Below are 14,880 nucleotides of genomic sequence, written 5' to 3' on the forward strand. Positions count from 1 at the left end.
GTCTTTTTCTTTGTGAACATGGCACCTTTAAACTGCAGGCACAATCTTTCCCATTGGAAAAGTCCACACACATAGTAACTTGCGATTTAACAAAATGCTGAGAAAATTGTCAATTAAAAAAAATATAAAATTGATACCATAATTTTCTCAGTTTCTATATTCAACTTTTCCAAATTTCAGGTATACTGCATTTAATTGACAAAAAATTAATTGGTTTTATTCTCAAAAGTTGTAAAAATGAATTAAAATAAGAGAATAGTCAATATTTCCAGCTACAGTACCTTTTTGAAAGATAATTTTTAAATATAAAATCTAAATACTTCCAAAAAAAGGTTGTACATGACAGGTGACATGGAAAAGTTTCAATTGTACCTCACACAATACTCTATACTAATGCATAAAAGCATACTTAAAATAAAAATTAGCAACATAGAGCAATTGGGCAAAGTGAAGAGCTAAAAGGATTAATTTGTATTTTGCTCCATGTTACCTCAGCATTTCGAGTTCAGTTACAAAAAAAAGTAAATGAAATAAAGCACTTATTTCTCAAGAGGAAATGTTTTCTTTCAAAGACAAACATCGAAAGTCCTCACTTAAAAAAAAAATCCACCTTGCTGTCTCTCAAGGGAATGTCGGTGTTCACCTGGCACCAACTGTTACATCGGTTTTAATCCTAAAATAAAGGTTTTAAAGACCAACTTACCTCAGTAAATTCGATATTTGATAGAGATAAACCGACAATAGGAGGCTTTGGAACGAATTTATTATTTCTGTTAATATTTTTTTCCTCCCTACCTCACGTCGTCCAGCCCGTTTCAACCTTTACCTTTGCTGCGCGGTCAACCTAACTTCGCTCGCGCGAGGTGGGTGGGAGCCCTCGAGGGCGGGGTTATGTGACCGGAAGTCCCGCCCTCCTCCTTAATTCGTCTCTGATTGGTCACAACCGCAGCAGGCCGTCGAGGCTATCGGTTGAAATGCTGTCAATCAAGCGGGCGGGACCCCCGCCCCGCTGGCTATCAGGTTAGATTGCGGCAAAACAGGTTTGGAGAAGGAGGATGGAGAGCAAATGGCAGAACAAGGAAGGAAGATGATTAATGAACGACAGACTAGAGAAGCTGGGGTTGTTCTTCTGACAGCAGAGAAGGTTAAGGTGGAGATTTAAGAAAGGTGTTCAAAATTATGAGTGGTTTTGATAGAGTTAATAGAGAGAAACTGTTTCTACGAGCGGGAGGGTCGGTAACCAGACAAATATTGAAGTAAATATATATTTTTGTATAAAAAAAAGACAGTTCCCCCAAAATTTTCCTTAAATCCTGCTGGCGTGGGATGCCGTGGATGCCAATGGTACTTCTCCCAATTGCCCATTTTACGTGTCCAAGCTTAGGCTGCAGCTGTTTGTGGGATGTTCAACTATGGAAGGCATCACATCCCAGCTGACGCTGACCTCACCCGCCATCCACGTGCATACTTTCCCCGCAGGAGTCAAGGGACAACGGTCCCGATCAGAAACCACGGCTGATTTTTTTTTTTTGCTTTCCCTAGGCTGGGACGGTGAGGACAATTGTAGTGCCCCCCAGCCCCCAACTGCTGCCCCAGCTGATGTCCGGTAACTCGGCACAGGCCACAGTTCAAACCTGAGACCTGTTCTGTATGGCTTAGTTTCGTACTAGGGTTGCCAACTCTGGTTGGATGTATTCCTGGAGGTTTCATCACGTGACTTCCTGCCTCCAACTGCCCCACACTTCTGCCATCGATTGCCTAAAATGTCCACCCTCGCGGTTTACCGCCTTTCCCCACTAATTGGAAGGCAAGCAAACGTTCTTTTTTAACGTCCCTATGATTTTTCTCCCGGGTTGCTCGCAGCAGTGTCCTAGAGATTAATCGTTAATTCATGGAGATTCCAGGACAATCCTAGTGGGTTGACAGCCCTACCTAGTACAACACAATATAATGAATTGACTGGCCAACTGAGCCATTAGGAGATTGTTGTACTATCTGTAAGCTGCTCCATTGCTTTAATATTACCAGGAAGTCTCAAAATGAATGCCTACCGTAGATACCAAATTTAACTCTCGACAGCTTTGATTTCACAGCCACTGTAGATTCCACTAAGTTGCAAAACCAGTTACTGTTTCAAGAAAAAAAAGAGAAAGTAGAGGTGTAACTACAACTGGAGCCTCGCTCAGAATATCTTCAGAGATAGGAGACACACTCAGTATTGGCAAATAATTACACTGCAATACAGAGAGAAAACTCACCCACTCACCTCCCTCCTGTGGTTGGGAAACTGCATTCCTGAGTCACCAAGTACACCTTCACCCACAAGGAGTTGGTTCATGCACTGTCTGAGTTGCTTAATGCACACCCCAGTGTAATAGAATTACATAGAATTTACAGCACAGAAACAGGCTATTCGGCCCAACTGGTCTGTGCTGGTGTTTATGCTCCCCACGAACCTTGTCTCACCCTATCTGCATATCTAATCCTTTCTCCCGCGCGTACTTATCTAGCTTCCCCTTAAAGGCACCTATGCTATTTGCCTCAACTACTCCATGTGGTAGCAAGTTCCATACTGATCAGTGAAGTCCCAGAATCGTTCCCTGCTCAGTGCTGAGTTACCTGATCTCAGCCAAGGTGGCCATACTGGTTCTAGAATTTGCCCCAGTGCCCCTTGGATAGGGAAGGAAAAGAAATCACCCAGATTCCCATACCTGGAAAGTACTTGTGTGTGGACAAAAGCATCGGGTTTAACTGTTTATTTCCCCCATAAGATTGCTGATACTAGGTCCAGGCTCACATATGAAGACTAGCCAGATGAATGTAGCACTACAAGGCATCTATGGAACCATATCTCACCAACTTGAGTCGGCATCTTCAGGAGAGGAGGGAAGAAAACTAGGGACAAACATAATCAGGAATGCAATACTATCCGAACGACACTAATGCTATATCCTTGCTGGTGGGGCAGACTGCCAGCTGCTCAGTGGCGCCACTGGCAGGCACCGAATGACACTGCAGCTGTTTGAAAAGGCCAGGCTATCAAAAGTCTGCATTTTTGCTATTCAGACCATGTAAACCCCAGCCAAAATGTAGAATTATATTGGTCTGAAAAGCCCACCAGATGACACATGTTTTTAAAGATATATAGTGCACAAACTTTTAGGCTGCACAGTACACAGTAAATAAAAAGTGTATTGATCCAGTAAAAAAATTAGGATGGGAAGGTTAATTCAGGGAGAAAGAGTTGTTATTAAATAGCTCCTTCACATCTGTTTATATTCAGGAAGAGGAAGGAATGTTGGCTATATCAGTTATCAGATTGCCAGGAATGGGACAGGATGAGTTAGACAATATGCAAGTAATGCTGGATATGTACACAGTTATAAAAGTTAGATGCTTTAAAATAGATCTGGTTCAGACCAAAATGCCCCCATGAGTATTAAAGGAAATGGAGACTGAAATCAGTGAAACTTCAACTGACATTTTTGTAAGTTTATTAAATTCAGAAGAGACTCTCAAGTACAGGAAAGTGGCTCACGTAACTCAATTGCTAGGGATGAGAGGCTTTAGTTATGCAGAGACACTGGAGCTCTTTTCATTAGAACAAAGAAGACTAAGGGGAGATCTGATAAAGGTGCTCAAAATTATGAAAGGTTTTGATAAGGTAAATAAAGAAAAACCATTTCCACTCGTAACAAAGGGAGAGGTTAGGAGAATTTTTGTTTTTACATAGGGGGTTGTTAGGACTCAGAATGCCCTGACACAAACAGTGGTGGAAGCAGAATCCATAGTTGTTTTTAAAAGGGAAGTGGATAAATATTTGAAAAATAAAAATTTGAAAGGGTATGAGGAAAAGGTTTGGACTAACTGGATCACTCTTTGCAAGCCAGCACAAGCACAATAGGTCGAATGGCTTCCTTTGTGCTGCAAAATTCCAGTTACAAAAACGGTTAAGAGATTTTTCAGGCAATTATAGACCAGTAAGTTTAACATCTGTTGCAAGACAAGTTCTTTGAAACTGATTTTGGGAGATTTAGTGGGTGAGCAGTTGGACAGGCATAACTTGCTAAAGGAGAGTCAGCATGAATTCAAGAAAGGGAGGTCATGTTTAACTAACCAGAGAGTATTTTTCAAAAAGATTACTGACATGGGAAGTGCGGTTATTATATACTCCGATTTTCCAGAAAGCTTTTGACAAGGTTCCAATTGTAGCACCTCCATTACAATCCCAACGATCTAAATAAGCACAGGCTGGAAATTGGGGCCTTCTGGTCTGGGTTTATGTTTAGGGGATCAATTTGGTGGCAGCTTTATTCATTACACCATCAGGGGAGCTGTGGAAGGGATATTTAAGGAGGTAGACTCATCATCAGGACTCCAAACAGGCAACATCATACCCTGATTTTAAGTCGAAACTATTAAAATCATTAGTATTTATTGTTTTGTTTTGAAACAGTGAGTGCAGATGACATCGTAGGTGAACTGGCAAGAAGGATTACTGAGCCTTGACGAAGTGAGAATTACAGCCATTATCTAATTGAATGGTGGAACAGGCCCGAGGGGCTGAATGGCCTCCTCTTGTTCCTCTGTTCCTAGCAGCTGTATTGACATCAGCACTCAGCAGCAATGCAATCATTAATTTGGAGGGGGGGGGGGGGGAGGAAGCAGTTGTTAAACTCAGCTCCCCTCCCCTCCAAACTATGTGCCTCATCGCCAACCTTATTGCACTACTGTGACAAATTTCCATTTCCCATCCTGGATGAGTAGGATTGTCATTTTGTGTTGAATTAGTGGCAGTTTTGGCCCACGCCCAATAAAAACTGGATTGAGACTGGCCCCGAACTTATTTTGCATGGGGCACTTAAAAAAGCTATCGGACATAGGAGACTTTCAACCCATCTGGCTGGACTGGATATAAACCCAGACTTCAAAGGACCATGTCCTAACCCACTGTGCCATCCAGTCACTCAAGAAAATACATTAAGTCTTAATCTTAAAAAATAAATCAACCCACGGTTGGTTTGTTTTATAAAATCTCTTTTATTGCCATTGAAAGTATACAAAATTTTTCTTAAAACTGTAAAACACAGATTCTAATATTTCAATGTCGTTTTCCTTCTCGAGTGAACACTCGTGATCACTGAATAAAATTCTGTGGCAAACAGGTTACTCCCCAAACTGGAATGGGGCAGCGTTGAGATGTGATGACAATGCGATCACATTTTGCCTGTTACTAATGCACAGCGGAGATGTATGTACTATTCTACACCCCTCCAATTATCAGACTGTACACTGCTTCGGATGTACAGTGAAACCTGTGATGTGTGGTCACCCTTGAACTGATCTCAGCTTGTAACCCCCCCCCCCCCCCACCATCCCCACCTCCTATGATAAGCACAAACCACATTAGTCAGCCTAATTGTCACAAATTACTACACAGCTCCCTCCCCAATGTAAATTTCATTTCAATTGGATTCAGACCCACCCTGTTTTATATGAAAACATAACTATACTGAATCATTGAAATTGCTAAAGTAAAATTTCCTATATTGCTCACTTCTATTGAGTTTGTGAATAATCATAGTCAAATTATTAATGATCACTGGGGTGCATTTATACTGTAGCTATAAGTCTGAAACTGGCTCCAGTGAGGCAGTACCTTTATACTGCATGGCTTCAATTTGAACTCTTGTCAGCCAGGAGTAAGCTTTGCCCCACTGTGCTCCTACACATATGCAGAGTTCTGCTGCTGCCAGTTCAATATTAAATGCTTTTAAGTGTGCAGTTGGGAAGTGCCTGCACTCAAGTGCATTTTAGCATGTTCTGGGTAAGTTTGGAAAGTGCCCAACAGGTCCAAGGGACTTTCTGAGCAATCTTCAAACCCAGTTTAACACTGCAGTTGTCATAGGAACAGGAGTAGGCCATTCAGCCCCTTGAGCCTGTTCCGCCTGTCATGCTGTGTCAAACCGAAATGGTGTGAGATCCCTGCTGGAGATGTCAGACTGCTCCCCTCTGGCCCCTCAGGTCAGGACTGTAACTTTAGCAGAAACCACATTGCAGAGATGCAAAAGTAGCAATATAATGCTTCTTTTGGCTGATTTTTTTTTAAAAAAAGCTTTATTGGCCTCCCCCTTGCATCAGAGATTTTGTCGGATAAAAATGTACAAGAATTTAAAACTCAGTGCCCCTCCGTGTTCTCAAATGTGTTCCCCTGCCCCCTAAAAAATGCTCAGGAATCAAATCAATAAACTGTTAGTGACACAGTTTATAGTCAAGCTGATGTAAAACATTTTTTTTTAGTAGTAATAGATGCTATTGGCAGTCCAATGTGCCCTCATCTGGGCATTAACACCATACTGGATTCTATTACCTTGACGTCACATCCCTATACACTGAGTAGCCATGTCATACAGACCAGGGAAGTCACAGGTTCAATCCCTGATCTGTGCTGAGTTAACTCATTTCAACTGGAACGGTGGTTGGGCTGTTACAATTGGCCTCACCATCCCGTTTTGGGGAGGAGAAAAATTGGCTTTTTCAAATCCAACTCTCCACCGTTGTCCCACTGCTGGAAAAGTGCACGTTTACGGGGACGTCTGGTGCGATGCCCTCAACTGCCGAATAGCCTGCTGCCATTCACGGTGCGATGCCTATTTTGGCCGAGGTACCGGAAGGCGATCGGTGCCCCTTGGAACCCAGGAAGAAATCCCCAGGAAAGGAAGGGAGAAAATTGGCAGAGATCAAAAAAATATCATCCCTTCCACTCCTTTTTTTCTTAAATTAAAAAAAAATTGCAGGTGAAAAAGTAACTGACCAGACAAACAAATTCTGAAAATATCAAGATTCCCTCGTTAATAATGATCGCTGTGTCGTTGTAAAGTTGTTGGGAAAACTTTTTCCCCCTTCTGTACATCAACAAGTCATGCAATGACACCACGCATGTCAGATATGTCAACACATTGCTAGCAAAAATTAACAGCGTACCCTTTCAGCTCGAGTGACCACAAGCACAGGCTGGACTGCAACATACCTGCTGAGCAACAAATCCTATCTTTTCATTAAATGACCGTGTCACTTTGTACAGCATCAATAAACAGCTTCACTAAAAAAAAGAGCCCTACAGTCCTTCTACATAATATAGTAAAATAAACTTAGAAACTTTTTTGCTCCAAACTTTTTTTTTGTTTTTGTAAATATTGAATACCTATAAAGAGTAATATTTTCAATTCTTTTTGCGGTTTCATTTTTTTTTTAAGAAAGATTATTATTGTATAAAACCTTAGGAATAGTGAAAAATAAGTTGGATTTCGATTTTCTTTTTTTTAAATTACACATGCTCCTCTCCTTTGTGGTTAGCATCTTCAGGGAATTGTCATGGTCCTCGCCTTGTACCCTAAGGAAAGAAGTTTCCTGAGATGTTGTGGCCTCTCGTGCGGCCTTTTTTGTTTTCCAAAAATAAAGAAAAGTTGAAAATACACAGACCATATTTTCCACTCCCTTCTCGTCAGGCAATAATCAGCCATTCCTGACAGGAAAGAGCAAAGTAAGCGCCCTTCGTCCCACTAAGACACTATTATTCGGTTTTGACGAAGGATCTTTGCCCGAAATGTTAACCCGTCCTCTCTCCTTTCAAATGCCGATGGACCCGCTGTGTGTTACCAGCATTTTCTGTTTGCACTTCAGATTTCCAGCATTCTCCTTTTTGATTTATTCTAGTAGAGTGTAGTCTGCTAAGTCCAGTCACTAAAGAGACAGTGTCCCTTTTCTTTGCTTTTCACCTTTATTAAGATAAAAATGTCTTTATTCCCTGGAGCCTTTAAAGGAGTGGATGGGGGTGAGGAGAAGTTGCAAGAAATACGCCAAGTCCCAGGAGTATTACGGGTGGGAATGCTTGATCAGAATAAGTGGCAGCTTATGAAATATTCCAGTTGCCGCATAAATATAAAGATATGTTTTTTTACCCACTAATTAAGGGGATAGGGCATTTTGATCTGTGGGGCTTCACTGTAAATATATGCTTTTTAATTTATTCATTCTTGGGATAAGGGCGTAGCTGGCAAGGCCGGCATTTATCGCCCATCCCCTAGTTGCTCCTTGAGAAGGTGGTGGTGGGCCGCCATCTTGAACCGCTGCAGTCCGTGTGGTGAAGGTGCTCCCACAGTGCTGTTAGGTCAGGAGTTCCAGGATTTTGACCCAACGACAATGAAGGAACGACCGATATATATGTCCCAAGTCGGGATGGTATGTGACTTGAGAGGGGGAACTTGGGAAGTGATGGCGTTTCCTTGCGCCTGCTGCCCTTGTCCTTCTAGGTGGGTTTGGGAGGTGCTGTCGAAGAAATGGTACTGATCCATGAAGTCGGGGTCTCGGGTTTGGTCCTCAGCCTGTGCTGAGTTATCTGATCTCAATTGGGACGGCCCCAGCACCGCTGGGCTGCGGGGGGGGGGGGGGGGGGGAGGGGGAAGAAAAACTCAGCCAGGGCTCCCACTTCCGACTGATATCCAGTAACCCCTCCTGGCTAGTGTGTGCGCGGGGACATCAGGTGAGGACGGGGTTTGCCTTGGCAGTGAGGTCTTCTATGGTCGACGCTCACTCACACAGGATGAATGGCCATTTGAGTGATATACTGCATGTATACACCCAAGCAAGAGTCAGCGCCTTCAGATGAGAAAGGGATGAGGGCGAGAGAAGAATTCAAATAAAAATAAAATAAAACAAAACAGGCTGTCTGAAATTCAGCCAGTTTCGATCCCAGCTTCATCCAGTTCCAAGTGTCGTGACATTACCATTTATAAATAAAAATTTATTTCATAAATTCTAATTCTCTCCCTGTTTAGTTTGGCTCTAGCAGGGATCACACCCCACTCCCACAGAAAGAAAGGAACACCTTCTCATCACAATTCAAAGAGAACCCTAACTGAACAGATTGAAAACCAGGCTACAAACAGGGGTTCAAATAATCGAGCCCTGCCAAAAACTAAAGCTCACCAAAGCGGCAGCCACATACAATGCACTAAAATGTTTCGCTGAGCTCAGCTTGGGCAGTATTAGGATTGCTACAATTACCCTCAGCAACCCAGGCTTAGAAAGTGGGTTTAAAAAAAAAACAAAATGTTTGTTTTCAGCTGCAATGCTCCCTCCCCACCCCCATGATCCAGTATCTTGCCAACACTCACTGTCCAGGCTCAGATATGAAGAATGGGCACTTGACTGGGGTACTGGAGAACTGTCGGTGCCGAGTGGATCTGTAACCCAACATGAATCTTGAGAGGAAGGGGAGCAAAGTGAAGGGACAGGAAAAAAATGTTTAGATATTCCTCTCAAATTATACAAGCCAATTGCTGTTACCAAAGGCTCAGTTTTCCTCTGCTTAAGAAGGTTTGTAGCCCTGCGGTTTTCTGCCTGTAGCAGAGGCAGATTGAACACCAGAAAATCTAGAGTGAGGAAAGGCCATTCAGGCCATCAAACACATCCCGTCCAGAATCCATGCTGATTATTCTATGGACTTCCCTCCCTTCACTTTAGGGAACATGACGTTCCTTCCCCTTACCTCCCCCGTTAAAAAAAAACATCAATCAGGGTTATTAATATCTCTCTGACCCTCAACCACCCTACACAATATAAGATTTAATGTAAGAGATTTAGGACAGAGAGCAAGAGAAACCTTTGTTGTGAGCCTGTGGAATGCACTATCAGAGTTAGTGATTGACCGTGTCAACATTTAAGAATAGGTCAGATAGGTGATTGAAGGAAAGGGAGGAGAGCAGGAGAAACCTCATTGGGTTGTGAGCCTGTGGAATGTACTATCAGAGTTAATGATTGACCATGTCAGCATTTAAGAATAGGTCAGATAGGTGATTGAAGGAAAGGGAAATACAGGGATATGGAACAGGGTGGGTACATGGGATTAGGACTACTGCTCGTATGGAGGATAAACACCAACACGGACAGGTTGGCCCGAATGGCTTGTTTCTGTGTTGTAATTTCTATGTATCAGGTATCAAACCAGCTCCCTTTTAAAGGAGGCAACTGACCTGGAATCAACTGGGATTCGGTTCCACCTGGATTGGATCAGAATGTTGGGGCCTCACTGACAGTAGATAGTACAAAGTGTATTTTTTAAAAAAAGGTAAATTCTTCTTGCAACTTTGTTTCCGATCTTGAAAGGCTGCTCATCACCATCCCTTCCTCCTCGTCCCCCAAGCAACAGTAGTGGGGGAAGTCACAATTACCCCCCCCCCCCATATCTATCAGGGCTGTTTCACAATCAGCTAACAGGGAGTGCAGTTCCAGCAGAGTGAGGAAGAGCATCAGTATTTTATATGTTACCCACCCCCCCAACCCCTACCCTCCCTTCTCACTAGCGGCAGCCCACCCACCCCCGGTCCTCCTTTTGGCTTATTGTAGAACACCAAGCTATAATGACAGGTGCCCAGCTCCACCCCACCCACCCCCCCCCCCCGCCCCCCGGGACAATGAGCTCTCACAACTCTGGACAGTAACCAAGTGCTAAGAATGCATTTGTTTTGTATTTGAACCCCTGAATATGAACACTTTTTTGTTTTAACCTAAAAAAAGTAACATTTCTTTTTTTTTATATAAACAAAAAAAAAAGATAAATTAAAAAACTTTTCTTCTAACAATTCATTTGTTGATAAATTTGACTGCAGGCACAATGAAAACGTTCAACCCAACGGGAAGGTACGAGGGCAGTTGTGGGATGTACGGAAACAGTATCCCTGGAGCTCTGCTATGAATCCCTCAACGTTCACAAAACTGAATCTGGGATTTTCCTTACTCGGAAGATTTGTGTCTTGTTCCAACAGAATCTTACGCAAAATCCAGTCAAAATGGAGGGGGCCCCAAACCCTCCATTAAATTCATGAAGACCACCTGTGATTGCTGCCCTGAAACAAAAGCACAGAAGAAAAATAAAACTATGAGAGAGAGACTGAAGTTTCAGTGAAACTGCGTCTTCGTTTGAAAGAAAGAACTTGCATTTATACAGCGCCTTTCATGTCCTCGGGACGTTCCAAAGCACTTCACAGCCAATTAAATACTTTTGAAGTGGAGTCACTGTTGTTTTGTAAAAAGACTTGCATTTCTATAGCACATTTCACGACCTCTGGAGGTTCCAAAGTGCTTTACAGCCAATGAAATACTTTTGAAGTGCAGACACTGTTGTAGGAAATGCGGCAGCCAATTTGCACAGCAAGGTCCCACAAACAGCAATGTGATTATGACCAGATAATCTGTTCTTAGTGATGTTGGTTGAGGGATAAATATTGGCCCCGGACCCCGGGGAGCACTCCCCTGCTTTTCTTCAGAAAAGTGACTCAGATTCTTTGACATCGACCTGAACAGGCGGACAGGGCCTCGGCTCAATGTCCTCAGTACTCAATTGAAGTGACAGCCTGGAATTCGTGCTCAAGTGCTGGAGAGGAGCTTACGCCCACTAATTTCTGGGTGAGAGACGAGAGTGCTACCTCTGAGCACGTAAATGCCACGTTAATACAGACGATGTCTGGCCACTGCGGAGCACCAATCAACGAAGCAAAAAAAAATTGCTGAGCTATATTGCCAAATGAGTAGAGCATGTGAATTCAGCGAGCTGGGCTGGTTCTTGACTGGGGCAGAGATCGCATTAAATAGAAGGTGTGGCTTTACAGATAACACAAGATCCTTGTGATCTCCTGGACTGATTTCGATCACCTGAGGGGGTCGGAGAGGTATTTTTCCCCTTATTGCCCTTTGGTTTTTCCGGTTTTTTGCCTCTCCCAGGAGATTATATGGCTGCGGGGAGTGTCTGGTCATGATGCTCTGGCCATCAGTGGTGTGGGACAGGCTTGATGGACCAGCTGGTCTTTTCCTGCCTGTCATTTTCGTATGTTCGTAATTCATCACATTGAAGCTGTACAGTGGTCTCGTCAGGCCACATCTCGCTACTGCATACAGTTCTGGTCACCAAAAAACAAGAGGACTACCTAAGTCCTGGAACCAATGCTGAGAAGGGCCACAAGGCTGATCCCCAGTGTCGGCAGATTGAGTTGTGAGGGAAAGTTAACAAAACTTGGGACTTCACAGCCTCAAGAGGAGTCCTGTTCAAGGTAATTTGGATTTAACCAGCAAAGTCTTGATCTCAGAGGAGCTATTTCATATTATAAAACTGCAAAGGTCTAGATCGGGTGTCCAACTGTAATTTCCATTGTTACTGTGCTTTGGAACAATTTCAAAGATGTTTTCATCATGTGGGATATCAGTCTCTGTAAACTGCCAGCTTCAAGATTCCACAGTTCATTTTTAATTCTTAGGAATGAAAGGGCAACATACAGAGTTATACAAGTGACTGAGTGGAATAGAAAAGCTTCATCCTGAGTCACACGGTTAACTCAAATTAAATCACAATTATGGGACAAGAAGACACAGGTACAAACTGATAAACGACACGTTCAGGACTGATATCAGAAACCAGCACTTCACCTGGAATGGTCTCTGGGTAGGATGGGGGAGGCAAAAAGTCATTCAAGAGACAGTTAGACACTGGGACGGGGATGGGTGGGATCGTAGGTTCTTTTATATTTGTTCACAGGATGCGGGCAATGCCTCATTTATCGCCCTGAGAAATTGGTGATGAGCCTTCTTCTTGACATGCTGCAGTCCTTGCAGCAACAGTGCTCCCATGTGGCAGTTAGGTAGGGTATCCTGGGATTTTAATTTGAGTGCCAATGAATGAATGGCGATATATGTCCCAGTCTCCAGTGTGTGACTTGGAGGTGAAGGTGTTCCCATGGTATTGCTGCTCTCGTCCTCATTGGATCCTGTAAATAGGATGCACTCCAGCCCCAGTGCTGACAGGATGAGCTAGAGGGGCCAAATGACCATCCTCATCCTACTGAACAGGCGTAGTTTTGCAAGGCTGTACACCAAGGACCTGCATCTTTGGTCCACTCGGATTGGAGCCTTGCTAAAACTATAGCCCTACCTACAAGCCGTAACTATCTAGTAAGGCTGTCTTTGTGTCCAGTTAATGTGGACGCCATAGAGCAATGCAGTGTTGTTACTGGGACGATTGAAGAAAGGCTTAGGTGAGCCACCCGATGGAGGCCAGCACTTGCGGAACCACAGGCTGAAGAACATAGATCACGTCCTGGCAAAAATAAACAATAATTTCCCTCCCTCCCCATGACAAATACTTCTTTACCACTCTTTCAAATGGCGCTGTTCCGACTCCTACTGGGACCCACCTGCTTCACATGTGACCCATCGGGTTGGGAGCGTCCCCAAGCCCCTGATGAACTACCAGATGTGCGGATGTGGGTTCGACAGTGGAAATCTTCTCCTCTTCCCTTCGCTTAAGGCAAGCAGCTTTGGGGTTCAGATTCCGCTCTGTGGAAACAAAATGACAACAGTGGGTTTTTGTTTAAGGATTATCCCCCAAAATCACATTCAAAGACCCCCAAACGAATTAAGAAGTATTATAAGCAAGGAGACTGAACAAAATGGAGATGACGTGTGTGCGACTTTTATTTCCTTGTCACTCTCCTCCCTCACCCCCACCCTCGCACTTGTCTCCTGAAAGAGTTGACTCCTTCACTGGAATTTGTTTCCAAAGGCCCTTGGTTACTGTGCCTAAGAGCCCATTCTTCCCGTGTAAGCAATGGTGGGATATTCAACCTTGGGGGACGTCACAGCTAATAGTCACCCTGTCCTCACTGGGCATTCCCACATACAAATCCAGCAGGGATAGCAGTCAGAATTGGGAACCCTGGTTGACTCACACCGCCCCTTCACTTTCCTATATAATATCACAGGCTGATTCTCGCACCCCTACTGCCTTCACCCTGCCCCAACAATGTACCTCAGCTCCAACCCCCAGATGAGCCCTCCTGACTGCACTAGCGAGGCATTTTATTTTCACCACTTATCCTTATGCCTGTGTAAGCGAGATTGCTATTTGGTGATGAATTTGAGACACTTTTGTGCTGTCGGCCCACAACTGGATTGAGACTTTTTTCTCAGGATGTGGGCGTGGCTGGCAAGGTTAGCATTTATTGCCCATCCCTCGTTACCCTTGAGAAGGTGGTAGTGGGCCGCCTTCTTCAACCACTGCAGCCCATGTGGTGAAGGTGCTCCCACAGTGCTGTTAGGTGGGGAGTTCCAGTAGTTATGATCTGGAACGCACTGCCTGAATTGGTGGTGGAATAACTTTTAATAGGGAATTGGACATATGCTTGAAAAGGAAAAATTTGTAGGGCTATTGGGAAAGAGCAGGGGGGAATGGGACTAATTGTTTAGCTCTTTCAAAGAGCCAGCACAGGCACGATGGACCGAATGGCCTCCTTCTGTGTTGTATGATTCTATTCTATATGATTCTATAAAGTCATCAGCTTTGCCAACTGACCTCTGACTTGTTGCTCCAGCCCCAGGATGACGGAGACAGCCTGGTGGAGGATCAGGAGCTTCGTCTGTGGCTTGTCGTTCTTCATGTGCAGCTGACACATCCGCCCCAGCTCCTTAAACGCCTCGTTGATGTCTCGAACGCGAAGGCGCTCGCGGGCGTTGTTTGCCATCCTCCGGTCCTTCTCCCGCTCGGCCTTCTGCTCCGGGTTCAAGTCGTCATCTTCGTGATTGCTGAAACGAGTCAAAACAGGTGCCATCAACTTTTTTTAAAAAAAACTTCCCTTTTGGATAGCTCTTTCAAAGAGCCGGCACAGGCACGATGGGCCGAATGGCCGCCTTCTGTGCTGTTATCATTCTATGGGATTTGTTGCTTGCCTTTTATTTGTCGGAGCTGCAAAATAGATGTCACATTTTCATATGATAGTACAGAAAAACATTTGGTGCCAAGTTAGTTGGTCTCAGCTGCAGCAGCAATTGGGA

General features: G+C 44.0%; 2 protein-coding genes across 4 annotated transcripts in view; both read right to left on the reverse strand.

The window, feature by feature from the left end:
* The window catches only part of cgnb (cingulin b), an 84,996-nt gene extending 84,173 nt beyond the window's left edge, over positions 1-823 (reverse strand). The window contains exon 1 of the mRNA XM_067975967.1: positions 704-823. The gene's annotated coding sequence lies outside the window, so the exon portion shown is untranslated. The remainder of the gene's footprint in view (positions 1-703) is intronic.
* A 9,635-nt stretch (positions 824-10,458) lies between these two features.
* LOC137306640 (transcription factor 12-like) overlaps positions 10,459-14,880 on the reverse strand; it is a 100,233-nt gene continuing 95,811 nt past the window's right edge. For all 3 annotated transcript variants that reach the window (XM_067975971.1, XM_067975970.1, XM_067975972.1), the window contains 3 exons: positions 14,402-14,631; positions 13,245-13,386; positions 10,459-10,907 (listed from right to left, as the gene is read on the reverse strand). In XM_067975971.1, coding sequence (XP_067832072.1) covers positions 13,250-13,386; positions 14,402-14,631 — 367 coding nt within the window. In that variant the 3' untranslated portion in view covers positions 10,459-10,907; positions 13,245-13,249. The remainder of the gene's footprint in view (positions 10,908-13,244; positions 13,387-14,401; positions 14,632-14,880) is intronic.

This window comes from Heptranchias perlo, chromosome 44 (assembly GCF_035084215.1).
Source record: "Heptranchias perlo isolate sHepPer1 chromosome 44, sHepPer1.hap1, whole genome shotgun sequence".
Classification (NCBI taxonomy): domain Eukaryota; kingdom Metazoa; phylum Chordata; class Chondrichthyes; order Hexanchiformes; family Hexanchidae; genus Heptranchias; species Heptranchias perlo.